Here is a 27,287-nt window from a genome sequence, read left to right on the forward strand (position 1 = left end):
AAGCATTAATTATAACAATACAAGATGGTCACAAAAGGCTGAAACAACCGTCATCAATGAAAGTTGTTGAATAAACCAAAGAAGAAAGAAAATAATTTTAAATACTGCTAAGAGCTGGTTTCCGGAATACATTTTTTAAAAATGAAGTAGAGAAAAATATTTATAGAATACTATTTGTATCTTAGAAAGTGAAAAAAGATGAATATATTATTTTTTATAGCTTTGAGGTAAAACTGACATGCAATAAATTACATGTATTTAAAGTGTGCAATTTGATGAATTTTAACATGAAATTATGAAATCACCATTATAATCAATATACACATCCTTTACTTCCAAAAATATTCTCATTCTCTAGGTAATTTTGCCCTTTGTCACCCTTCTTTCTTGCCCCCCACTTTCCCATTCCTCCAGCAAAATGTCTTATCTTAATAGATTGCTTTGTATTCCTCAAGTTTTATGTGTATGGGATAATATATTGTATTTTCTATGGCTTCTCTTATTCAGCATAATTTGAGATTCATCTACATCAGTTTATCTATCATCTATTTTTATTGCTGAGTAGCATTTCATTACATGTACGTACCACAATTTGTCTATCATCTATTGATAGACATTTGTATTTTTTTCCAGATGGGGCTTTTACAAATAAAATAGCCAAGAACACTGATATAAAATTCCTCCTATTGCTATATAACTTATCTCTTCTTTGGAAAAGAATGGTTGGATATGACTGGTGTATGTTTACCTTTTTAGAAGGTGATTCTACCACTTTATATCCCCACCAGCTGTGTACCCATCCAGTTCCTCCATCTCTTCTCCAACCACTCAGCACAATTGTCTTTAATATTAGATATTTAATAAGTGTGTAGTGGTAACTCTTATGCTTCAAAATTGCATTTCCCTGATAATTGTGTCAAGCATTTTTTAATGTATTTACTATCTGTTTATCTTCTTTGATGAAGTGTTATTTTACAGGACTATATTTTTTCTAATGCATTCTAAGAGTTCTTCATATATCCTTGATGCAAGTCTTGATAAATGCTTTACAGTAATTTCCTCCCAGCTTGTGTTTTGTCTATTTCATTCACTTCAAAGTGTATTTTGAATTAGAGGTTTTAGTTTGATGAATCCCACATTGTCAAATCCATTTTAATGCTTTTGTTGTCAAATTTAAGAAATCTTTGCCAAACCTAAGTTCAACAAAAATTTTTCTCTTATTTTTTTTTTCCTAGAGGTTTTGTAGTTTTGAGTTTAATATTTAAGTCTGTGAGTTAATTCAGGTGTCTAATGCAAGGCATGGATCAATATTTTGCATATAAATATGCAGTAATTTCAGTACCATTTGCTGAAAAAACTTTCCATTCTCTACTTGTCTTTCCATCTTTGTCAATGACTGTTGCCATATATATTGTGTATCTATCTCTGAATTCTTGGCTCTGTTTCAATATGTTTTGTCTGCAATCCTGATTACTGTAGCTTTAGAATATTTTTTTTCCTCTTCGTATGGTACTAGGGATTGAACACAGGACCTTGCATATGCTAGGCAAGTCCTCTACCACTGAGCTACATCCCCAGCCCTAGATTAAGTCTTGAAGCCACGTATTCTAGGTCTGTTGCAATCAGCTTGTCATTTTCTACAAAACTCTACAGGGATTTTGATTGGAATAATGTTGACTCTGGTGATTAAACTGGGATGAATGGACACCTTAGTCTTCTGACTCATAAATTAGGTATATCTCTCCATTTAGGTTCTCTTTAAATTCTATCAGCAATATTTGATAGTTTTTAATATATACATTTTAGTTTTTGCCATGTTTATGTTTAAATACTTCATATTTTTATTCTATTGTACATGGAAATCTTTAAAATTTCAATTTCTAATTATTCATTGTTAATATATAGAAAATATAATTGCTATTAAATGTAAATTTTATCTGTCAACCTTACAATAGCTTTTTTCTAGATCATACCAGATTGTATCTATATATATTCATGTTATCTGAAAAGAAAGAGAATTTTATTTCTTCCTTTCCAATCTGAGTGCATTTTATTTCTTTTTCTTGTCTTAGTATACTAGCTATTTCCTTACTGCACCCCAGTACAATGCTGAATAGATGTAATGAGAGTAGACATCTCTGTTTGGTTTCTAATCTTGGGGAAAAGTATTCAATTATCAACCATTAAGAATGAGGTTAGCTGCATTTTTTCAGAGGATGTTTTAAGCTCCCTTCTATTCCTAGTTTGTTGTTTGTTTTTCTACATCAATAATCAATGCTGAGGGGCTGAGGTTGATACTCAGTGGTAGAGCACTTGCCTAGCATGTGTGAGGCAATGGGTTCAAATCTCAGCACTGCATATAAATAAGTGAATAAAATAAAAGTCAATCAACATCTAAAAAATTTTTTAAATAATAATCAGGGCTGATTTTTTTTACATGTCGATGCGATTTATTGTCACCTACTTGTACATGCACACAAAATAACAATATAATTTGGCCAATATTACTCCCCAACATTTCCCCCTTCTGCTATGTTTTTTAAATGCTTGTTTTGTATCTCTCGAGCTAAACACAAAGATTGTGCTTTTAGGTACATCAATGTGGTAAATTTCATTGATTTTCAAATGTTAAATAAATTTTGGATTCTTGACATAAATCCCCATCATCCGTCTAGTTTTTGTCTATGATGTATTTTCCTTTTACATATTGTTGTATTTGACTTAAATTTTTGTTTAGAATTTCTGTACAGATTCATTGGAGATCCCATGAGAGGTATGTGGTTTTCTTTTCTTATTATATCTTTGTCTTGGTTTGGTGTAGTGATAACACTGGATTCATAGGAGAAATATTTCCTTGCTTTAATATTCTACAAGGGTTTAGTATTACTACTACTATTAGGAATTAGTATCATTTCTTCCTTACAGGTTTAATTGGATCACCAATAAAGCTATCTTCGTCTTATATTTTTTTCTTTCTAGAAAAGTTTTTACCTATACCTTCAATTTCTTTAATAGTCAACAAGGTTTATGAAATTGTCTGTTTTTCTTGAGTGAACATTTGCAATTTGTGGCTTAAATAGAATTTCTTCATTTCATCTAAATTGTCAAGTTAATTAACATAAACTGTTCATAATATCCCCATTATCAGTCTAGTATCTGAGAAATCTGTAGTGCTATCCCTTCTCTGGTTGCGAATATTGGTAACCCGTGTCTCCTCTTTTATTTCCCTCACTAGATGTTGATCAATTTTATTCATCTTAAAAAACTAGCTTTGGGTTTCATTGATTTTCTCTTATTTTCCTTTTTTTAAAATTTTACTGACTTATAGTCTTTATTATATCTTTTTTTCTTGCTTACTTGGAGATTAACTTATTTTTCCTTTTCTAGTTTCTCATAGTAGGAACTAAGTCAATGATTAGAGACTTATTTTTTAATAAAGCTATCTTGGGCCTGGTAGTGCTATAAATTTTCCAATAACACTTTAGTGACATTGCACAAATGGATATGTTGTTTTCAGTTTTATTCAACTCAAAATATGAATTTCTTCTCTGATTTATTTGACTCAAAAATTATTTAGCAGTGGGGGCTAAGGTTGTAGCTCATTGGTAAAGTGCTTGCCTTACATGTGTGAGGCACTGGGTTCGATCCCCAACACCACATAAAAATAAATGTACTGTGTTGTTCATTTATACCAAATATATATATATGATAGATAGATACAGTTATAGATAGATAGCAGATAGCAGCCTGGCACTTAAGTTTTCAAATATTTGAGAATTTTCCAGATTTTTCCATTATTGATTTCTCATTTTATTGTGTTCAGAGAATAAGCTTTGCCTGACTTTGAATACTTTTATATTTACTGATAATTTTTTTAAGATCCAGAATATAGTTTATCTTGGTAAATGTCCCATGTGCACTAAGCTCCTTGGGGGTTTTCTATAAATGTCAATTAATTTCAAATGGATGGATTATGTCATTCACACTTTATACAACCTTACTTTTATTTTTCGTTTTCTGCCAATTGCTGAGGAGAGGATATTGAAATCTCTAAATGTAATCTATAGGATTCATCATTTTCCTCATAATTCTATCAATTTTGATACTTCATGTATTTTGAAGGTCTAATATTAAAAGTACAAGCATTTAGGTTTATTATATAATCTTGACTGATTCGTTTATCATTAGAAAATAACTTTCTTTAGTCCTGATGATATATTTTGCCCCACAACCTCTTTTGGTTTAATGTAGCTACTCCAGATTTCCTTTGACTAGTGTTTAACATGAGATACCTTTTTCAATCATTTTAGTTTTGACTTCTTTGTCTTTCTATTTACAGTGTTATTCCCTTAGACATCTATTTGGGTCTTGCTTCTTTAGGCAATATGACAATCTCTGTTTTTAACTGATGTATTTAGATACTTTCCACTTAATAGGATTACTGCTGTGCATAGGTGTAAGCTTAATATAATCTTCTATTTGTTCCTTCTGTTCTTTGTTCTTTTTCTTTTCTTTCTGTCTTCTTTTGCAGAAATACCACTATTGGTATTTTTAGTGATTCCTCTATTGGCTTATTAAACTATAACTCTGTTTTCTAATCTTAGTGCTTCAGGGTTTAGAATATACATCTTTAATTTGTCACAATCTACCTTCAGATGATACTATATTACTTCACATATTCAATAAGAACGTTACAATAGTTACTACCCTTCTGAGATTTATACTGTTGTCATGTATTTTACTTTACATGTTTTCTAAGTCCCATACTACACTGATATTTGTCTTTAAACAGTCAATGACTTTTTAAAATGTTCAAATAAGAAAAATTATTTTAAATATTTATGCACACAGTCACCATTTTCAGTGTTCTTTACTCCTTTATTCCATTATTTCCATCTGCTGTCTTGGTGCAAGTGTAGGTGAATTCTTTCAGCTTGTATGTCAGTACAAGTCTTCATTTTAGAAAGATATTTCACTGGGCATGATATTATCGGCCAACATTATTACTCTTCAAATATATTAAAGGTGTCACTCCACTATGTTCTCTTATGCCTAATTTCTGACAAGAAATCTGATGTCATCCTTAGTTCTTCTCTACATAAATGTCTTCTCTAACTGCTAAGATTGCTCTTTATCACTGGTTTTGAGCAATTTATTTATGATATAATATACCTTGATATAGCTTTATTCATGCTTTTTGTACTCTAGTCCCATTTAATATCTTGGATCTGCAGATATACAGTTTTCACAAATTTTTGGCCATCATTTCTTAAAATATTTTTCTGAATACCTCTCATCGCTCAACTTGAAACTGTCCCACAGCTCACTGATGCTCTGGTTCACTTTTCTTTAACAGAAGAAATTTTCCCTGTTTCATTTGGGGTACTTCTCCTGCTATGTCCTCAGGTTCACTAACAATTTCATCACAATGCTTATTCTGGCATTAATCCCATCCACTGTGTTTATCATATATTTTCAACTCTAGAAGACTGATTTTCTTAAAATATATCTTCTATATCTCTTTTTACCTTTTTAACACACGAAATATAGTAGTAATAACTTTTTAAAAAATGCCATTACCTCATTCTAACATCTCCGCTAGTTCTCAGTTGGCTTTGATTGGATGATTCTTCTCCTCATCATTGTGGATTGTATTTTTCTTGCTTCTTTGCATGCCTGGTAAGCTTTGATTCGATGCCATACATTACGAATTACTATTCTTAATATTTCGTATACAATTAAATTACTGGAAACAATTTGATTCTCTTGGGTCTGAATATTTGTTAGGTATGACATAAATTTTAATAGTCAGTCCGAGGTAACACCCTTCTGATTATTCTACCCAACTTCCTTAGATAGTTTTTTCCAGGTGCTATTCTGGTCCCTGTGTTAGGACCTGTTCCTTCTAATCACTTAAGATGCTTTCTCTGACTTGCTAAGCAGTTTCATCACACTTATGTGCAGATCAATACCCTGCTGAACACTCAGAGAGCCTTTCACAGATTTCCAGAATTGTCTCTCAATGTAGCAACCTTCTTTTGGTACTCCACCCTGTGAATTCTAGTCACTTTGGTTTTCCTGGAATCTCAGCACCATCTCTCAATTCATGGTATCTTCTGGTTCTGCCTGACTTCCCCTTCTTTGTCATGGCTTGGGAATCTCTTAACATAGTAAAAGCTGGGGCAACTAAAGAGCTCATAGCATTTGTTCTTTATGTTTCCAGAATCATTCTTTGTTGCTTGATCTTCAATGTTACTGGATCTTCAAATTTTATGTTTGTGGGGTTTTTTTCATATTTATTTTAGTTGTTTCAGTTGGGAAGGTGAAGCCAGTACCTATATAAAGCTATCATAGCTAGATGTAAAAATCATTTGCTTTTCTTTTTCTTTTTATGGTGCTGGGGATAGAACACATGGCCTCATGTATGGTAGGCAAGTGCTCTACCACTGAGCTACATATCCCTTTTCTCATTTGCTTATTTTTTTAATAGCAGAATGCATAATGAAATAAATTTTAAAAGTTAACTATAAAAGAGAGTAACATCAGGGTAGACAGAACTGGGACAAAAGCTAGAGTTCTTTCAAAATCAGGCAGGAGAATCACAAGTTCAAAGCTAGCCTCAGCAACTTAGCAAGTCCCTACACAACTTAGTGAGAACTATCTCTAAATAAAAAATAAAGAGCCTAGGTATGTGGCTCAGTGGATAGGAGCCCTGGGTTCAATCACCAGTACCAGAAAACAGAAACAACTTATTTTCACAAATTAACTTTGGCTCTTCTAAATATTTAAATAATTGTAAAATAAACAAAAAAAATCTTTAAAAATTAATACCTAAATATTGAAAGCAAAAATAAAACAACCTGTGATATCATGTTGGTGACAAACCACAGAAATGAATTATTTCAAACATACCTTAGTGGGATATAGCTTAAAGACAAGAGAATTTCATTTCATTTCAGGAATACATTCCTGAAAGTATTTTAAACAACATAAATATAGTTGTGTGTTGCTTAATAATGGGAATAAATTCTGAGAAACACATCTTAGGCAATTTCAGTGTGTAAACATCATTGAGTATACTTATACAAACCTAGAAAATATAGCCATTTCCACACATAGGTATTCATATATGGTATATCATCACTTTGAGGATAAAAACCTATAAGATATTATTATACTGAATTCTGTAGACAATTGTCACATTGTAAATGTTTATATATCTAAACATATCAAAACACAAAAAAGATTAAAAATACTAGGTGACAAGAATTTTTTAGCTCCATTATTATGCACTAATGACCAAAATGTCATTAAGTGGCACAAGACTGTAAACAATTATATTGATGTCATTGAAAACTGGAACTCCAACATCAGAGAAAGAAAACACAAATCTAAGATAGATGAAGTGAAGTAAAATCTCTCTAGCATCCTGAATTTTCATGGGAATTATCTAAATGACATGATGAAAAATCCCCACATATTTCTGAGCTTTGTTCACTAAAAAGGCCTACAAATGACAGTCAATTTGAGCAATAAGCAATCCTAGTACTTGGAATGTAGCCTCTAAATATCATTTCCTATTGAAAGAAACCAAAGTTCTTTTAGAGAAATAGTTCCTTCAAGGTCTGGACAGGGAATGTTTAAGATGAACTTGGTACATCTCATAGTTCAAAAGCAAGGGAAACAGGTAACAATGACCACTAGGTGGTGGCAAAGGGTCCCAGGAGCCAAGATAAAGAGGCTTCTACAAGTCAAAAGGGGGAGAAATTGAGCATCAGATAAGAACAATTACTATTCCTAACTGGATTAAACACACCAAATATTTTTAAATGCATGACATCATATTGACTCTTAAATAAAAGTTAAAAAGATTTCAAAAGCCCCTTTGGGTATCATTTGATAATGCTAGAATAATACCTTACTATTCTGAAAAGTGTTTAAATGAAGAAAAGGAATCAAATGTTTATCTCCTGCCTTAATTATACAAACCGAATATCTGTGTAAAGAATAATCAATCATAGCCAGGCGCTGTGGCACACACTTGCAATCCCAGTAGCTTGGGAGGCTGAGGAGGGAAGATAGCAAGTTCAAAGTTAGCCTCAGCAAAAGTGAATTGCTAAAGCAACTCAGTGAGACCCTGTATATAAATAAAATACAAAATAGGGCTGAGGATATGGCTCACTAGCCAAGTGCCCCTGAGTTTAATCCCCAGTACCAAAAAAAAGAAAGAATAATCAATCATAATTTTTTATTTGTATAGGCATCCCAGCCTTTAAATGAAGAAAGAAAAATCCCAGCAATTCAGACCATTGCTATTTTGCAACCTGTAATATATTAGCAAATCTCACCAAGGTCACTGTTGACTAGTAGTCAAGATCAAAGGAGAGGACATGCAGATGTCAATGCAATATTTCCTATTAAATTTTCATAAGAAACAGAATTGAACCTAAACCTGACTACTAATTTCCAAGAAATATAAAGCAACAGAGAGAGACTGAGGTTGTTAGCTCAGCACTTGCCTAGAATGCATGGAGCCCGAGGTTCAATCCCCAGCACCACCAAAAAAAAAAGGCAATAGAGAAAACAGGTTAAATTGTTGTACCAGGGGGATGTCATTTATTCACCCAAACTACAATATATCCTAGAAGTCCCACAAACATATTTTTTTCAATTATTGCAAAAAGTTACAACAAAAGGAGAAATCAATAGAGAGTAACTTATATGAGACTTGTTCTCCCACTGAAAGCAACCAGAAAGTTGGAATATATATATATTGGTACCAGGGATTGAACTCAGGAGCACTTGATCACTGAGCCACATCCCCAGTCTCAGCCCTATTTTGTATTTTATTTAGAGACAGGGTCTCACTGAATTACTTAGCACCTCACTTTTGGCTTTGAACTCGTGATCCTCCTGTCTCAGCCTCCCGAGCCACTAGGATTAAGGCATGTGCCATCATGCCCAGTCAAAAAAGATTTTTAAAGAGCTATTTTTCAGATAGAAAGCCACAAGGAACATGCAACTGTCACCCCTAAGAGCACCCTCTAGACCTCAGTTTGAAAAGGGGAACACAAATGGGGCACAACAGTCTCACTGAGGAGAGAGAGACCAGAGTTCCAGGAGATTAAGCAGCCAAAAATATGTAGAGAAAACTACCAGAAACATGGGAGCCACAAAGAAAAAGAGTTCCAGAAATCTGCATGGAGGTGGTCTTCAGTTTGGGGTTACATTCTAAGCAGTACCTGTGAGGGCCAAGAACAACTATAAGCTAACCAATCCCACAGTTGGCACTGAGCTGGGAGAAGTCTGGATTCCAGCTAGCCAGAGAGAGTTGACGTACAAAAACAGTATGGTCAACAGCTCATGAAGAAGTATTTGATCCTGGCATCATGGCACATATCTGTAATCCCAGCAATCAATCCCAGGTTGAGGCATGAAGATCCCAAGTGTGAGGCTGGCAACTTATCAAGGGCCTAAGGAAGTTAGTGAGACCCTATCTCAAAAGAAAAAAAAAGTTCACTCAATATCATTAATTATCAGGAAATAAACTCACAAAGACATACCCACTAGAATGGCCCAAGTGCTAGTGAAGATGAAGTCAAGTGGAAGTCTCCTAAATTGCTGGTGGAAGTATAAAATGATTGTGGTCATTTTTTAGCATGGCTTGACAGTATCACATAAGACAAAAACATACATTAAACATAGGAGGCAATTGCACTCCTAGATATGAGTCCACTTATAGTGGCATATATATGAAACAGTACTGTAGGAAAAATGAATCTATAGTTTAAAAAAAAAGTTATCAATGGTTGCCTGGAACAGGTGGTGAAGGCACTCACTGGGAAGGATTCCAAGGAAACCCCTTTTCTAGTGAAAAAAACACTGTTCTATATCTTTATTATGGTAGTTTTTACATGGGTATCTACATTTGTTAAAACTCAGAGTGTGCTTGCTTTGGCAGCACATATACTAAAATTGGAACAATACAGAAAAAATCAGCATAGTCCCCGAGCAAGGATGACACCCACATTTGTGAAGTATTCCATAGTTTTGTGGAACCAACCCTTCAGCAGATGAATGGTACATATATGAAATGGAATATTACTTATAGCATTAAAAGAGAAAAAAATTATGGCATCTGCGGGTGAATGGGAATATCAGGTTAAGGGAAGTAAGCCAATCCCCAAAACCAAAAGCTGTATGTTCTCTCTGAAAGTGGATGCTGACCCATAATGGGGGTGAGGTGGGTGGTAAGGGGCATGGAAAGAATGGAGGAACTTTGGGCAAAGGGGAGGTAGGACAGGTGAGGGGGCAGAGGGATAGGAAAGATGGTGGAATGAGATGAACCACATTACCCGAGGTACATGTAGGACTACACGTGTTGTGTACAACTAGGAAAAGTTTTGTTCCATTTATATACAATGAATTGAAATGCATTCTGCTATCATGTATAACCAATTAGAACAAATTTAAAAAACTCACTGATATTGGCTATCAAGGAATTACTGTTAAGTTGTGTGATGGCCCGTGGGTTCATTATACTATTCTCTATGCTTTTCTTTAAAGCTTTTCTAATTAAATTTATTTTTTAACTAGTACATAGAAACAAACATTATAATTATTGAAGTAGGTAACATAACATTTTGATGCATGTATACACTATGTAACGTTTAAATCAGTTAAATATATCTACCTCCTCAAACATCATTTCTTTATGGTAAAACTTTCAAAATCTTTTTTTCTAGTATTCTAAAATATACAGTATGTTATGGTTACCTATAGTCCCCTACTATTCTCTCTGCTCTTATTTGAAAGTTTCCATGATAAAAATACTAAAAATAATTTTTAAATTAAGATATAACTTCAAATATTTAAAGGATTTCTATGTAGAAAAGAATTCAATTTTATAGAGGAAATCATGTGGAGGAAAATTTGGAGTCAATACAAGGATGAACTAGACAACAGAAGAACATATAGCCTTGTAAGAGAGTGACTCATGCTAGGAAATACTGGTGTACAGGCCTCATAACTATTCGTCAGGGCCACAGTAAAGAAAATAACAGCAATGAGTGAGAAACTAGACTAACAGCCTTCCAAGGTTTCTTCTAACACTAAGATTCTGCTAAGATTCCATTGATCAATGAATCTGATTGGTGCACATCTCCCAAACACATCAAAGCCTATTACTCTCCAGTCCTATCAGATATCATACTACTTGTTTAAGATTTTACATTGACTTGTTCATAATTTTTGCATATATTTGTTAAGTCTTTTTCTTAAGGCTTTCAAAAATCACAATCATACCTTACACCTGTTAGACTCTTTTAGTCCTCGCACAATGTCCTGTACATACTGGGCCATCAAAATGCCTTTTTAAAATCTCCTTTCAAATCAGTCTCCTAACATTGTGCCTCTTCTTTGCCACTCACGTCTATGTCTTACCTATCACCGTACAATCACTGACCATACCTGCACCACATTCATGTCCCCTGACCTAGACCTAGAGGAGGGCTCTGTGCATACCTAAAAAATATGAATAAAGAAATCCTTCCCATATCATGAGGCTGTTAACTTTCCAAGTGATGCTGATTCATTCTGATAATCAAATTATGACTGTAGAAGACTGCTTTAATCACTGGAAATATAATTATTCTAACTGCCTGGCTCGTACATACCCCTTACCCAGGTGGCTGCCACCATCATGAACAAACATGGAGCCAACTGAAAAATGATTTGTTTCTCCCCACCACATCTTTTCCACCCTGGTGGTCTTTCCTCCCCAGGTATTCATTGTCTTTATATCACCTTCTGACTGTCTACATGAGAATTAGGGCGTGTGTAGGGGTAAAACCCTTCAAAATGCCAGACACCTCACCAGACATTTTACCTTGTCAAATCATTTAATTCTTATGATTGGAGTAAGCATTATCTACATTTTTCAGATGAGGAAAACTTTTTTCAAAAGTTTAGTTATTTGCCCAAACGTCTAAATGATAACCTTGGGATTTGAAACCAGATCTACCTGGCTTCAAAATCTACACATTTTACAAGGCAAACAACAACATCATCTTTCTTACACAAGCCTTGAAATAACACAACCTACAGGAAACAACTTCAGTTGAGGAGGATTACTGTCACAATGGCCCTAGGACCATCTTATCCTCCAACCTCTAAAAGCTTTCTCATTCCTATAATTAAACTCTAAAAGTCCAATATCAACAAATACCAATAGGGGGGAGGTAAGTCCTAAAATGCTTAGATAAGCTTCTAGACAGATTAAATGTCTTGTTTGGATCATGATTTTCTTTAGAAAGATCAGCCTTAAGTGACTCTTTCTAAGAAACAGATCTAACCTAATTCCTTTCATTCTTAAAACTTTCTAAGGATCCCCACTATTAATGGTCTAATGCTACTTTGGCTCATGACTTCCTTTAAGATTTGCTGGCCTCTCCAACAGGCCCATCCCCTTCCAACTTCACACTTTACAACACCAACTATTCACATTCTCCTGCCCTCCCCAAATATCCTTTCTTCATGTTTCCATTTCTCTGAACACATTTCTTCTGACTGCCAGCTTCCCCCACCACCCCAGCCTGTCTAATCAACAACAAACCACATGTCAGACTCCTGTTTGCCCTTTGCCTGTGCTTCAAACACATCTCAACCACTTTCTGACCTTACTGATCACCCTTCCAACCATAATAAATGCATTTATGGACAATAATGTTCTACCATCGAATAAATACCTCTCTTTCTGCCATTATCTTACTGTGTTTCAAGTGGATGCTGTTATCTCCCTGCCAGAATGAAAGGTTCTGAGGGGAAGAACCAAGTTTTTACAGGTGTGCAAATGTCCAGCCTTGGTAGACAGCAAATCTTCCTCATGTGCTAAACCAAGTAGCCATTAAAGCCACACCCCTATGGCTTTTGTTTCAGGAGCTATCTACTCAAAGGGTCAAGAGTCATTTTCATAAAGACATTTTAAGTTTTTCACTTCATGACCAGAAGCCACTTAAAAACTAATAAATAATCAACATTCTAATTGAAGAAACTATGTCAAACTTACCATCTTAGACAAATAAAGCAAGAATGAATATAACAAGAAAAGTATGTTGTCCAAAAGGGTGGCATCTGCTGGCTCTTCGACCTTTATCTCTAGTTGGTTTTCTGTATCAGCAGCATCAACAGGAGTACCTTCTGTTATAAGTAGCTCTAAAATTGAAAGGGGAAATTGCTATTTTATTTTATGCTATAGAATAAGAATTGTCTCTCTTCAGTTTCAATATTCATCGAGTGTTTCACTAAATATATGAGTCACAGTGCCTGGAATATGTGGCTCTCCTAAAGACAATTAACACAACAGAGAAGAAAACTTCAAAATCCTAATTAGAGCTGTCAAACCCTTCAATTATAAAATGAACAATCTCCAGTCTACTCTCCACTACTTCCATGGCCATACAACTGCTACCAGAACAATATTTACTCAAGAAAAATTTTTAAAACCAGAGATATATAGACAGGGTCACATTCAAAAAACATGGATTTAGTGCTGGTGAAACTTTGTGTTTAAAATTTTAGGAAAGCTGAAAGAGAGGGAGTCTTGGTTTGCAGATTTGCAGGTGAAATGGGCCAAGGCTTAACACAGTATCTGGCACCTGGCAGAGATACTCAACAATTATTTATTGAATGGACAGATGGCAACTATTTAAAAAGAACACAGTAGTACCAAGAGAGACTAAAGGGAATTGGGTACAGACCTGCATTGAGGCTCTGTGAATGAGGTAGAATTCCAGTTAGACCTGAGAGCTTGTAGGGGTGGAATTTCAGTATGAGTTACATGAGCCTGGGGTATGTTTGATTAAACAGCAGGAGTCCAGCATGCAGTTATTAAGAAGTTGGACAAGTTGCCTCTAAGGTCTTTCTCAACCCTGAGATTCTATTCACTACTATTTTTTTAAGCTTTTGCCTAATTTTTTTTTTTTAGTTTTTGATGGACCTTTATTTTATTTATTTGTATGCAGTGCTGAGAATCAAACTCAGTGCCTCATATGTTAGACAAGCGCTCTACCACTGAGCTACAACCCCAGGCCCTCCATTCACTATTGGTCTATTAATTTGACTGCTGGTGAAGTCTGCCCCATTGGCTCAGCATCTCAGCACCTGAGACACATTAAATGACATTTGGGAAGATTTTACCTATTAAAGGTCATTGACATCATTTTGTGGTGGAACTTAAAAGGCCAGGGAAATAATTCATTCTTAATTTTGTAAGTCAAGTTTTCCCTATTCTTGAAAGTTTTGGAGCATGAAAATAACAAATCGTAATGGTGCGTGATTCATTTTCATAACATTATAGAGTTAAAGACAGTTCAGAAGTCAGTAGTGTTCATATATGGATGCAATGTCTTCTGGAAAATGGGAGAACTCATATGTTATTCCTTCTCAAATTAACTGAATCCCCCCTTGCTATGAGTTCTCCTACACTCTGTGTGTGCAGATGGTGGGGGGGAGGTTCAGATCAGTGCTGCCAAGCCCTGCACTGGTGCAGGATAATGCTTATAGCTATGCTTACAGACCAGAACCTTTAAAAACACAAAATACAGTAATTATGGCTTCATAGCACCATACTGGATGGATTAAAATAAACAATTAGTCATCATCTAATTTATTGATAAAATGAGAGAGAGCAACACAAAAGTAGAATGCTGTTGATGCCATTATTGGGGATTTTTTTGAAAAGTTGTTTCTCATCTCCCACTGGATATTGTGCACTATGATGAAGTATTTGTAAGTGTCAATCTAAAATCGATTGCAGTTCTGTACTGTTTGCTGTAAGTATATAGTATAAAGATCTGTACCATTGACTGCATTTGAAAAAGTTTAATTACCATGTCCAGGAAGCAAGTCAAAACAGGACTTGAGCTATATTATATTCCATTTAGAAGAAAAGGGAAGAAAAACACAGAATTTATGAGACTATGAACAGTGATTATTCAAGCTAACTTGTACTAGGCCAGACTTTCCTGGAAGGCCTGCTAAACACAGATTGTGGGTCCCACCCCTAGAGTTTCTGGTGCTGTTTGTCTGGTTGAAAACTACAGTATTAGAGCATAAGGCCTTTGAAGAAAAATATTTTAGTTGTAAATGGTTTACACAAGCTAGTCATACCTAAACATTTGCTTTTAGGTGAGTTACAGTCTCTGGCCTATTTTTGATTTCTAGTCATCTTTATTCTTGCTTTTCTCTCACTTAAGATATTTTTTTTTTGAACTCACATGTACCTATATCACTCTCTGCTCTATTTCGTACCTTTGGCAACAAATATCCTTGAAAGCCTTCATTATGGTAATGCCTCTACTTTGTAGAGAAAAATTGGCAAGCTTTACCTGGGTCTACTTTCTCAGTATTTGGGATCTGAGACACTTCTGAAACACCCATGTCCTCAGTCACAGGTTGATTCAAGAGGCTGGGCTCTTCAGGATGGTTCATATTAAAATGATGACGCAGGAGGTTTGGCTCTTCATGAAGATTTCTATTAAGACGATTTGTGTTCTCTTTAGGAAAATCATCTTCATGGGGTGGCTGCATCTCTACAAGGGAGAAGAATGCATTGAGCCAGATGGATGACACTATCTACCCCCACTTAAGCCCAATGATCAGCACTCCCCCTCAGCACACAGTTCCAGATACCTCAACACTGCCCTCCATGTCCTGGCATGAGCCCATGAGAACAACTGGGCAAGGATACAGGAGGGTTAATTGTTTTCATCCCATTTAAAGGATGACTGAACTATACAGTCAAATTTATAAAAAAGCCTCATCTGCCAGAGGACTTTCATCCTTTCCCATTTCCATATCACCTCGTTCCTTGTCCATCATGTCTACCCTTTTGGCTGTGGTTTCAGTTTTCTTTAAAATCTTCCAAATTATACTCATTTCTTGTTTGTTTTCTTTGGTTTCTAGATAAGGATTGATTTCTTTTTTCAAAAGTTTATAAGCATCAGTCTTCTCCTGTTCGTTTGAGACCTGAGAAATGTTGCTGGTTTTGTTTTTTTCACTTTCTGGCACTTTCAATTTATCTGGTAGTATTTCTTCAAAAAGTTCAAATGAAGTTTGTTCACCCTGAGCATTATCTGTTTGACTATCTGCATGAGGATGGTTCTTCTGAGCCAAAAATTGTTCCTCAAGATCCACAGTGTTTTCTGAGAATGCACTTTCAATTTGTTGTGAGTTTGCTACTGCTGGTTTAGGTTCAGGTTCAACATCCTGGGAGACTTCAGGAAATTGTCCCACTTTTTCTATAGCTTTCTCAGAATCTTCATTTGCAGAATCATACAATTCCCAAAATCCTAGAAGTTCTTCTACATTATAATTATCAAAATTATCTCCTCCAACATCAAAACAAACAAAATCTGTCTCCTGTAAGGAAAAGAAAACCATTAATGTGTCAATAACAAAGTATCACAAAAGCAAACTCATCCATGCTCCCAAATTCAGGATTGGTTCTAAAGAATCTTTGAGGTCAACCAGATTACCCTCCTCCAACCCCCACTGCCTAACTCCATCTATGGCTGAGTAAATCTGTCTTTTTCTAGACTACAGTGTTAGAAAGTCTATTCTTTCTTTCTTTCTTTTTTTTTTAACATGGGTCATATTCTTTAAAAAGCATAATGAGTAAAAATGGTGACAATTTGGTCTCCAACTGCCTGACTCTTGGGTCTCTCTCAATTTGCTCTGAACATAAGTAGGGAAAGGCAAGGTATCACTTATAGGATCCTCCAGCTCTTAATATCTACACCTATGTTTCAGAAATTTAACTCTTAATCATTTTCTCAGGAGAAGCTGGAAGATCCTGCAGCCTTGAGAAAGATGAATCAGTTTTAAAGTATCTTACTGAGATACAAGTACATTGGATGGAATAAAGAATGATATTAAGGAGGCTCCTCACATTACTATTACCACAAGAACAAACTGAAAACAAGATTCAACAAGGTATACACCTTTCTCTTCATCAGGGTTTCACAGTCACTAAGATCTCTCTCAGGATTATGTGTATATTATCTAGTCTTCCTTCTTGCTACTAGTAAGCAAATTGATATAAAAGGAGCCATAGTATGAATGGACATGTTTTTAAAAAATTTCCATTCCTAATTAAATCTTCATAATATTCTTCGGGGGTTCCGGGGATGGGGGAGGCAGTTCAATGTAGTAGGGATGAGTGATTTCCTCTCCTCATCACATGCATTTCTAAGCCATGAGGGATGCATGTAATGGGAAATACAATAAGAAGGCAGAGTTCAAAACAAATGAGTTCTCTGTAATCAGTGAACTGCTGTCACAGCTTAAATCCCAAGAACTCTCTTTACCAACAATGAAGTCCAACAAGCAACAGAAGTGATTTTATGGCCCCTGAGATTATAAAGAAATTTTAGGAACAGCAACAACAAACAGGATGACTTTATCCATTCAGTCCATCTAATCTAAGAACTGTCCTAGCCTAGCAGCTTGCATATTCTACAGCCACTACAAAGAGCTGCCCAAAGATGTTTCAGTGTTGGTGGGCATCAATTACTATACAATTTAAAACTCTAGAAAATAATCAGCTGAAGTGAGAATTCTAGAACACGAAATCCTTTCAGTCACAAAATCAATTTAAGTTAGAGCACCATACAGGAATGTTGTATAAAGGAAGCAGTTGGGGCCTTAAAAGATCTGAGACTGAACATCACCTGAAATGCTCAGGTCCCCTTTTCCAAATCTATAACATGACTATGATCCCATATATGACTAAGAATAAGAAAACCTTTGTAAGTACATATTTCTAACCTAGTATAAAAGTTAGAGTTTATTAATTTAACCTAAATATACTTAAAATGTCTAATAACTATCCAATGAGATTTGCCTGTAAAATGAAATTATTTGCCTCTTAGAATATCTGTTTCAATATATTAGACAACTCTCAGATTATAATATAATCACCCTTGAATGCCTTTCAAACTTTTTTTTTTTTACAGGTAGTCTGATTTCAAATGAAAATCTGACACACAAATGTTAGATTGCCCCCCAAAACACATTATAAAACATTCAGAAGCAGTTAACTGAATATAACTGATGGGTTTATAAGCCAGTTTACAATTGAGAACAAAAAAGAAATCCATAACTTACATCTGTTGGAATTTGTAGCTCTTCTTTAGTATATCCACGAACTACCTTGATGAAATCTTTTGGAAAGTATCCAAACATACGGCCAACCTATAGTGCAAAAGAGACAAATATCAAATAAATTCTGTACAAGGAATATAAATAAGAGATTTATCAGAAGTGGCAGGAAATATACACATAATAGATAGGTATATGGTATAACCAAGAAAGAAAGTTGCTATAACAATTACACTGAGATTATTATTCCAAATAAAAATTAAGTACAGAACTATTAAAGCAACATTTCCAACCACTGAAGTTTTCTTTTTTACATTTAGCTTAATTCTCAACACAGAGCATATAAAGTTAAGACTTCAGAAGTAAATAGAAGATCTGCATAGAAGATTATTGGATACTATATGGTTAAAACTATGTAAATCAAAGCTAGTTATAAATGCAATTCCAAATAACCTCTAGCAACAATTTACCTGTACATTTTGTAGCATTGCTCATAAACCAATATTTATGTCTTTCTTAACCAATACACAATAGTCATAAAAATTAATAAGTAAAAACAATACAAAAATCTCTAAAATGTATTACCACTATAGCAGATGTATTGATAGTATATGCTTTCCTAGCTTTGTCCAAATCTACTTTTACAAGCACTTGGGGAGTGCTGAGGGCCATTGTCAAGTAGGAATGAAGTTTCAAAATTTCCTTGCCAGCGTACCCCATGTTAAATGGATTTCGCTGTTGACATTGCATGTAAGGTGACCTTGCTCAAGGAACAAGGCAGATCCGGGTTTAGAGCTGATCAGGTTTGAGGAAGTATCCCACTCCTTAGGGTGTTCCCGGTTTAAGACAAAAGGAGTTTTAGAAAAGTTGGAGGTTGAAGATGATTGCTGCTGGGAGTAGAGCATGCCTGTAGCCTGAGTTCCCGCTGAGTTCTCCTGGAGAAAAAGTTTTTAGGAGGTGAATTGTTCGGGAGATTGGATTGACCCTGAACCTGTGTGGAGGCGGTGTGAGTCGGGAATAAAGAATTGCTGTTTGAATCTACAAGGCTGTGAGTGCCTCCTGATTCTGTGCCCAGCCAAGACTGCGGCATTATGGTGGCCCGTACGTGGGACGTCTGAAGCTTGGGGGTAAGTGAATTTGCTCGCTCCTGAAGGAGAGCAAAAAAATGGGTGACCACTTCAAAAAACAATGTGTTCTTGTTTTGATTTATTTTGTTTTCATTTCAAGTGGCCTGTTCCTAAAACTTTCTCAGGAAAACTGGGGAAAATGGTTGACTCAAGGTTTGAAGTTGTTCGCCTCCGAGGAAGAAAAATTGTTAGAGGAAGGAGGTAACCCAGTAAGACCAAGAAAAACTATGGCATATGTTGATACAATACAAAAATGTAGCCCATGGCTTTATAAAGATGAGTTATTAAGTATATCAATGGGACCATTATGGTATCCTGTAGAAGGATTTTCTTCAACAAGAAAAAGATGGCTAGTTCTGTTCACTATACTTGTCTTGGTTTTTACAGACAGCTGATTCATTTACAAAGCTAAAATGTTAAAATATCAACCACTAAATATGAAATCAAGTACTCTTTACTTATTAAGTTCCATAAGGTAATATATTTAGACATTATGTGTGTTTTCATAAATTGGCAAATGGAAAAATGTTTAATATTGCTTTGGTCTGTGTCTTTGCTGAAACAAGGTTACTAAGTTTTAAGATTCTATCATGTGTAATTTATATACAGAGAGTATAAGAAGTTTCAGCTGGGTTTCAATTACAGTATAACAGTACCTTAAAAAACATGAAAGTATTTCATCTTATTAAAGTGGAGTAATTTTATAAGGGTTGTTTTAGAATGTGAATTTATAAAAAGGGTTAATGGTTAAAAAATGTATCCTCCTCCCTTCTACGAGTGATGGTCTAAAATTTGGGGGCCAACAGAGGTGAGGCAAGAACCTCACCCCCCCCACTGGCACCAAGGTTAAATTTGGGGGCCAACAGAGGTGAGGCAAGAACCTCACCCCCCCACACACTGGTGCTTAGGCCTATCCACAAGCATGGCTGAATGCTGGACCGGTAGTCAGTGACGGGTTGATCTGGTTGCAGTGGATTCAACCCAAGACAGGAAACTGACGTCTAAAGGTCAGTTCTCCCATGACAGGTAAGAACCATATGTTGAATTGGACAACCTACCAGGCACGGTCCTTTAGCCACATTGCTTGTTGTTTAATTAATCAGAAGGGGGGAGAAAATTAATGCTGCAGTCTTGGCTGGGCACAGAATCAGGAGGCACTCACAGCCTTGTAGATTCAAACAGCAATTCTTTATTCCCGACTCACACCGCCTCCACACAGGTTCAGGGGCAATCCAATCTCCCAAACAATTCACCTCCTAAAAACTTTTTCTCCAGGAGAACTCAGGCTGCAGGCACGCCCTACTCCCAGCAGCAATAATCTTCAACCTCCAACTTCCCTAAAACTCCTTTTGTCTTAAACCGGGAACACCCTAAGGAGTGGGATACTTCCTCAAACCTGATCAGCTCTAAACCCGGATCTGCCTTGTTCCTTGAGCAAGGTCACCTTACATGCAATGTCAACAGCGAAATCCATTTAACATGGGGTACGCTGGCAAGGAAAATTTGAAGCGTCATTCCTACTTGACAATGGCACTCAGCAGGGGAGAAAATAAAATTACAATATAATGCATATGAAACCACATATCAAGCTTCAGTTTCACCCAAAATAAATCCTCTGCAGAAAAGAACCCCATTTATTTTCAGCACCAACATTTAAATTATATGGAGTTACATAAAGTGTACAAAAGGTATATAAAGTTCCCCTTGAGAAAGACACTCCTATTACTAACTACTGACTAAAAGGAACAGAAGATTCTTGCCAATAATTAAAGGAAACTGATAGGCAAATCAAATGCCCAAAAAAGAAAATTAAAAAAGGCATCTTATCACTACCTCTAAAATATCCCCATTCATGAATGTTCTTGTTATATCTAGAAACCATCTGAGAACCAGTATTAGTGGTAGAATACTGCCATGAAGATTAAATAAGACGGAGCAATTAAAAGTTTCATCACTGCAGATAAAGTCTGAGACTCTAGAAAACCAACAACATTGCAGAATGAAAACTGAAAATTCAAAAGGAGAATCATTTTGAAAACTAAAGAGTTTTTAATTTCTTAAGTATAACACTTATGACATGAGAGGTGAGTCTGAGGGGAAATACACTTTTCCCTTCTGATGAAAATTCTATTAAGGTTACATTTGGAAAAGGGAAAGAAACCAGAGATGTATGGAGAAAGGGAACACATTTATCTCTTCTTAATCTGTGTCAAATGAGACCATAGATTATATAAAGCTCCATAATTACACACTGGGTGGTATCCCATTTCTTGTGATATGAAAAAAAAAATGATGCAGAATCATGGAGGCTCATGACTGGAAATAATTTTTATATCTAATTTTGCTTCCATACATCATCCCTGCCAAGGTGCTATTGATTTGATTTGTGGGTGGGGAGCCAAGAACTGCCATAAGAGAACAAATTCTGCATAAGCTACTATCAGAACAAATGTACTTAAGTGCCACTGCCCTGAAAGGAAATATTCAAAAGGAAGATGGATTAGACAGGGGTCCTTTCCTAACTGAGTTTTTCATTTTATAGGGAGCTAAGATAAAACACAACCTGACTGAAGGCAAAGAAGACAAATGAATGCCAGAGGAGCAATGCAAACAAGGTGCCACCCAAACACTCATCAGTCGGCAAAGATCCTTTCTGGTCAGGTGCTGAAAGCAGGGCTCCTCAGGAAGACAGGATGAGTGCTGCCACCCAGAATGGCAAGAGTCCTGGGGATGAACAGAGTTAACAGGCTACAATGAGAGAGGAGAAAATGCAAATCAAGCCCATTTATCCAAAAGCTCAAAGAAGGAAAGAAAGACGACTACTACATGAAAAATGCCACTTAGGTACATGGAAAAACAGTTCCAAGTTTAAAGGTTACCAATCCTATTTGGTATACTTGAAAGAAACAATAGATGGTTCTTTATATGGAGTACCGCAACTGGGACTCTGTCTAAATATAAAGTTTGTACCTAGAGGCACCATGTTTCAAGATCATTCCCTAAGAGTCAGAAATGGCAACAAAATGAAACTAGTTTTCCATAGGGATTACTCTTATTTTCTGTCTTATTTTCTGCTGTGTGGTGTTTTATTTAGGGTGAGAACTTTCAAGGATGCAACCTGGAATGTCTCTAAACTGGAACATTCCTACAGTCATCAAAGACCCTTGCTACTATTTTACGTAAACAATCCACATATCACATTTTTTTAAATGAAAAGGACAATACTCATAAGCCACTAGGAGGACACTCCTAGTGAATCTCCCCATTTAAAATATCAAAGCATGATATAAACAATGTCATGTCTTTCATCAGAAGATCCATACTACTGGCTGGAAGTAGAACCCCTGGGGGAACCTTCAGGCATAGAATATAGGAAAAGCAGGAAATGGATGACCCAGAAGTTGCAAAAAAGAAAAAAGGGGGGGAAAAAAGCACACAATGAACATAGTATTCTGCTTTTTTAGAGTAAAAACAGCACAAATGATTAGGTAAAATACACAAAAAAATCAACTTTAAATATGTATGCCTGAGTTACTATCTCAGACTTAATTTACAGGATTAACTCTAATGTCCATGAATCCTTTCCTTTTGAAGCAGCAAAGCTAAGAATTGTCAGGTTTTCACCATGACGACCTTTATGATGTGTAGAGCCTTCTGGAACTTGATGTGAGGGGTAGCAACCACAACCAGTTCAGTTCTGTTTCAGAAAGTCTCCTGACTTTCTATGCTGTGCCAGGCCTAAGGTGTGTTAGGAGCACAGGGCCTGGCAAAGAGGTCAGGTTAACTCTACAAAGACCCCAAGAAATCAGTCATTTAAATCTACACTGCTACCCATCAAAAGTAAGAATATAACACCTGTCAAACTTTTACTTACACTTCCGGCCCAAAGTTCTGGTGATACCTCTGCAAGTTTATAGTAGACAAATACAGGGTCGCCTTTTTTAAAATTTACAAAACGACAATCTGGTCCTGTGAAATCTTCAACAGCTTCACCTCGATACATTAACACTGTATATGAACATTGAAAAAAGAAAAATACAAACATTAGGATTTGATTTTTCACAGTCCATATTGACTCATCAGGAAATATGAATCCCACTATGAACAAAAATCAAGTTTTTCCAGTACTCTCTGAAATCACTTTTAATTCACCTGCTCAAAGTATCTAAAATCCTTAGAGATTTTATTGCTATAAAATACAATATTCCCTGCAATTAGACGAGGGAAAAGGAAGCTTCTCTATTTTTCTCTGTGCTGAGAAATAAAAAGCAAAGTGGCTACCACCAACCATAGCTGGTTTCAGTGAAACTCTTGGTTCTTGCAGGCCTCCTCAATTTTTTTCTGTTTCATAATCATAGAAAGCTTCATTTTGCAAATATGTAAATCCAAGTGTAGACATGGACAGGCTTAAGTATGGCTTCAGGCAGAGGTAATAGGGAAGAGGTTAGAATATCCAGGAACCCCCAAGGGGTTAATTAACTTGAACTAACTGCTAAAAGACATTACCTTTAAGTGGCTGCAAGTGCTACCATGCAGCCGTAAACACTGTCAATTTCATTTGCAGCAGAGTTGCTGTCTCTGGGTTCAGGATCTGGGTAAATAACCAGGAAATATATTTTCTCTGAGCAAATATTGTTGACTATATCCAACATTAAGATTGTTTCAAAACATCCTCATTCGTATTTTTTTTTAATAAACAAAATCAAAAGTGGGTATCCTATCTGACAAGGAACAAGTTTAACCACGAGAAAAGGTCAGGCAATACCTTCATGCTTAAAATGCAGGACTAGGATCACAATTGATCTAGAAACTGGTAGAAGCAACATTTTTCTTTTGGTTGACCAAATAGACAGTTTCTGATTTAAGATGAAATGGACAATAGATGTATGTAAAAAGCACAAAGAAATGGAAATAACACTTTTTCTAAAAGCCAATTAGCAGTAAAATACACGAGAATGTTTGTTTTATAAAAATATATGTCTGAGGAACAAACACAGATTTGGAGAGGGTAACTTGTTTTTTTGAAGCTAAAATAGGACTATTTTCAGAACTGTCAGCATCCTAATTCATATGTAATTAAGAGGCCAAGTTGAAGGTGAGAGACACTTTAAGGTGGGGAATTCTCATCACAAGTGGAAATGGCAATGTTTCTCTTGTTCCCCCTTAGGTCATAGAGGATTTATAAATCAGTAATATATTAGGTGACAACATAATGCATACTATGGAGCACCTATTTAGTTCTTTTTTTTTTTTTTTGGAGCACTTATTTGGAAGGCACACAAGGACACCTTACATACACACCTCACTACTTCCTACAACGCAACACAGACCCACCTGTTGTTTTTGGTCACATCTGTTTGGACACAGGCCATTTCTCAAGTTATGTTACCCCACTGAACCTAACCAACACCATGTCTTAGTACTGACGAAGCATCAGTGATGAGATTGTCCAGGTATCCCACGTAGGATAGCGCTCAAGAGCAAAGAATAGCAAAAATGAAAGAAAATATCATGGCAGCTGCTTTGCTTCTCTGAGTGTTTATTTATTCCAGCCTTAGGGTTACCTCTAGGAACTTCTTAACATATATTGGAGACATCTTTTTTCTTTATTGGAGTGGAACAAACAATTCAAATTACAAAATTTGGTTTTGGTAACACCAATTTAGACATAAAGAGCTCAATGGTAAACTTCTTGGCCTTTTTAGCATGAATATTTAAAAATATGTACTGCTTACAATTTATGGACAACACGGTCATCAAGTTGCAAGGTTACTAGAAACCAAGCGGGAGTCCATAAGAAGTATTCTGGGCCAGTAAATATATAGAGGAAAGAGGTTCCAACAACACTAGTGACTGAGTCTAAAACTGAATTGGCTTATAAAAATCTTGGAGTATTTTTTATTGTTATTGCAACAAACCTCTTCATCTGAATCTGAATGGCTACATCCTCCCCACTGCCCACCTCCAATCCAGGAATTCTATCCACTTCCTGCGCACAGAAGAGGCTGCAGTTCCCAGGTGGCTGGTGCAGATCCTTGGCCTCTTTCAAAAGCAAAAGATTATTGGCCCACCTGCTACCCTACCTCAAATATGAAGGGAGGCTTCTATGCACAGAAATGACAGGATTGAAGCAGAGTCGGGGCCGAGACCTCGGAACACATTGCGTGCCTGGACTCGGTGCTCTTCCCAAGCCTAAACTCTAGTCCCTGTTAAAAGGCAAAACCAGCCCAATCCCCAGTGCAGCAAAAGGACAAAGGGGCCAGTGAGCCTTTCCCAAGGAGCCCCACCATCAACCTGCCGTGGGAATTAGGGCCACCGAGCCCTGGAGAGCATCTGCCCTGATACTGCACCGGCCCAGGTCCCTGTAGAGGGGGCAGAAAAGCGCTCTGCTACAGCGTGGGCACAACCCCATCACCCACTGAGATCCTAGGCGAATCCTGGAAGGGAATAAACTGAGAGCTGTCCCTGGGGAATCGTGTTTCCCAACCCCTGCCTCAGTCAGTAGAGAAAAATAAAACGCTGGCAACAAGTGGGAGTCGAAGCCCCCCACAACCCGAGCGGGCTGGCTGGGGCGCCACCAGAGCCAGAGGGGATACACGCAGGGTCCCGAGGCTCTGTCACTCCTGCTCCCCACCCGTCATCCTGCGACCCCCCTCACCCAGCCCTCGGGGCTGGGGACCTGGAGATCGGAGCCCCAAGCGGCCCCAAAGAGCCACAGTGGAGACCCTGGGCTGCCCACCCGCCTGCGCACTCACTGCTGCATTTGTCGTCTGCACAGAGTTTGTGTTTCGACCAGCGCTGGCCGGTGTTCTGGTCCGGTTGGCCCGGCACTCGCCAGTTTGGCCGCAGCACGAACAGCCAGAAGAGCACCATGAACAGCCAGAAGACCAGCACCTGCGCCACAGCCATGTTGTGGTCACCTGGGTGAGTCGGTGAAGTAGGCTGCAGCGGGCGTCTGTGGGCGCGTAGGAGGTGGGGCTCAGGGGGCGTGTGGGTAGCCAAGCGCAGAGGGGTGGCGCCAGGGAAGGCTTACGCCTTTCCCGGGTGACACTTCAGCAGGGATATCTGGGGGTCAGTCCACAGACTCTACTGGAGAACACACGGAGCTGGAGCTCCGTCCTTCTCTAGTCCAGACCTTCTCCTCAACTGAACACCTTCTCCTGTAGTTGCTGCCTTGGCAACTAGGACTCTCCTTCTCGTCCAATCACCTGCCTTTGCTTCTGTGCCCTCACAAGCGACCCTCCATATGATTCTAGTAGTCACCCACCCATCCCCACCCCCACCCCCGCCAACTGGTCCTTTCTGGCTTTCCTCAACGTCTCATTTCTGGTTCATCCTGAACTAGCCCACTCCACCATCACTCCCATCCCCCATTCCTGGTCTGGTACCTCCTTTTCTGAACTACCAAATCCCACCCCTGACTTGTCACAGCTAGTCTATGGTTCCAGGCTCCCTCCCCTTCAAACTCCTAGAGGTTCCTTGAAGCCCCACCCCAAGATCCCTCTGATTAGGAAAGAGGAAGGTGAATGGAACTGTGAGTGAGGGTGTAAACTGGAGACAGTGGCCTGCTTTCTTTTAAGGCGGGGACAGGTGGGGGCAGAGAGATGGACATTAGTCTTCAGGCTAAGATCTTGAGATTCTTATCTTTATCCGTAAGGGAAGAAATTATTTAATTCAAAAGCATATTTTTAACTCTCATTTTGTGCTACCATTCATGCCAGACGCTGGACAAAGCCCTAGCATGGTGTGGGAGTGAATGAAAATCAAAAGACAAGATAACTGGTCCTGGTCCAAAAAAGTCCACAACTTAGTGGGAACCAACTGACAAAACCGATTTTCAGAGAAGAAAGCTAGTAGCTAACATTTCTTGAATGCTTTCTTTATGTCCAGTTGTTATTCTGAAGGTTTTATACATATCAATTCATTTAATCTTCATAACAATAGTACCTTACAGTAGTAGTAGGTCCTATTCCAATCCTTATTTTAGAGTAAATTGAGGCA

At 37.1% G+C, this 27,287-nt stretch overlaps 1 protein-coding gene and 1 non-coding gene across 2 annotated transcripts in view; one reads left to right on the forward strand and one right to left on the reverse strand.

Moving 5' to 3' along the window:
* Positions 1 to 27,287, reverse strand: part of LOC144373752 (transport and Golgi organization protein 1 homolog) — a 77,247-nt gene that overhangs the window by 22,006 nt on the left and 27,954 nt on the right. Inside the window, exons 2-6 of the mRNA XM_078036764.1 lie at positions 23,161 to 23,294; positions 18,166 to 18,252; positions 15,861 to 16,419; positions 15,387 to 15,590; positions 13,067 to 13,212 (exon numbers count right to left, since the gene is read on the reverse strand). Of these exons, the coding sequence (XP_077892890.1) occupies positions 13,067 to 13,212; positions 15,387 to 15,590; positions 15,861 to 16,419; positions 18,166 to 18,252; positions 23,161 to 23,294 (1,130 nt within the window). The remainder of the gene's footprint in view (positions 1 to 13,066; positions 13,213 to 15,386; positions 15,591 to 15,860; positions 16,420 to 18,165; positions 18,253 to 23,160; positions 23,295 to 27,287) is intronic.
* On the forward strand, positions 9,946 to 10,052 carry LOC144373777 (U6 spliceosomal RNA). The gene has a single exon (XR_013433327.1). It is a non-coding gene; the product is annotated as a U6 spliceosomal RNA (small nuclear RNA).

The sequence above is a fragment of the Ictidomys tridecemlineatus genome, unplaced genomic scaffold (genome assembly GCF_052094955.1).
Source record: "Ictidomys tridecemlineatus isolate mIctTri1 unplaced genomic scaffold, mIctTri1.hap1 Scaffold_48, whole genome shotgun sequence".
Lineage (NCBI taxonomy): Eukaryota > Metazoa > Chordata > Mammalia > Rodentia > Sciuridae > Ictidomys > Ictidomys tridecemlineatus.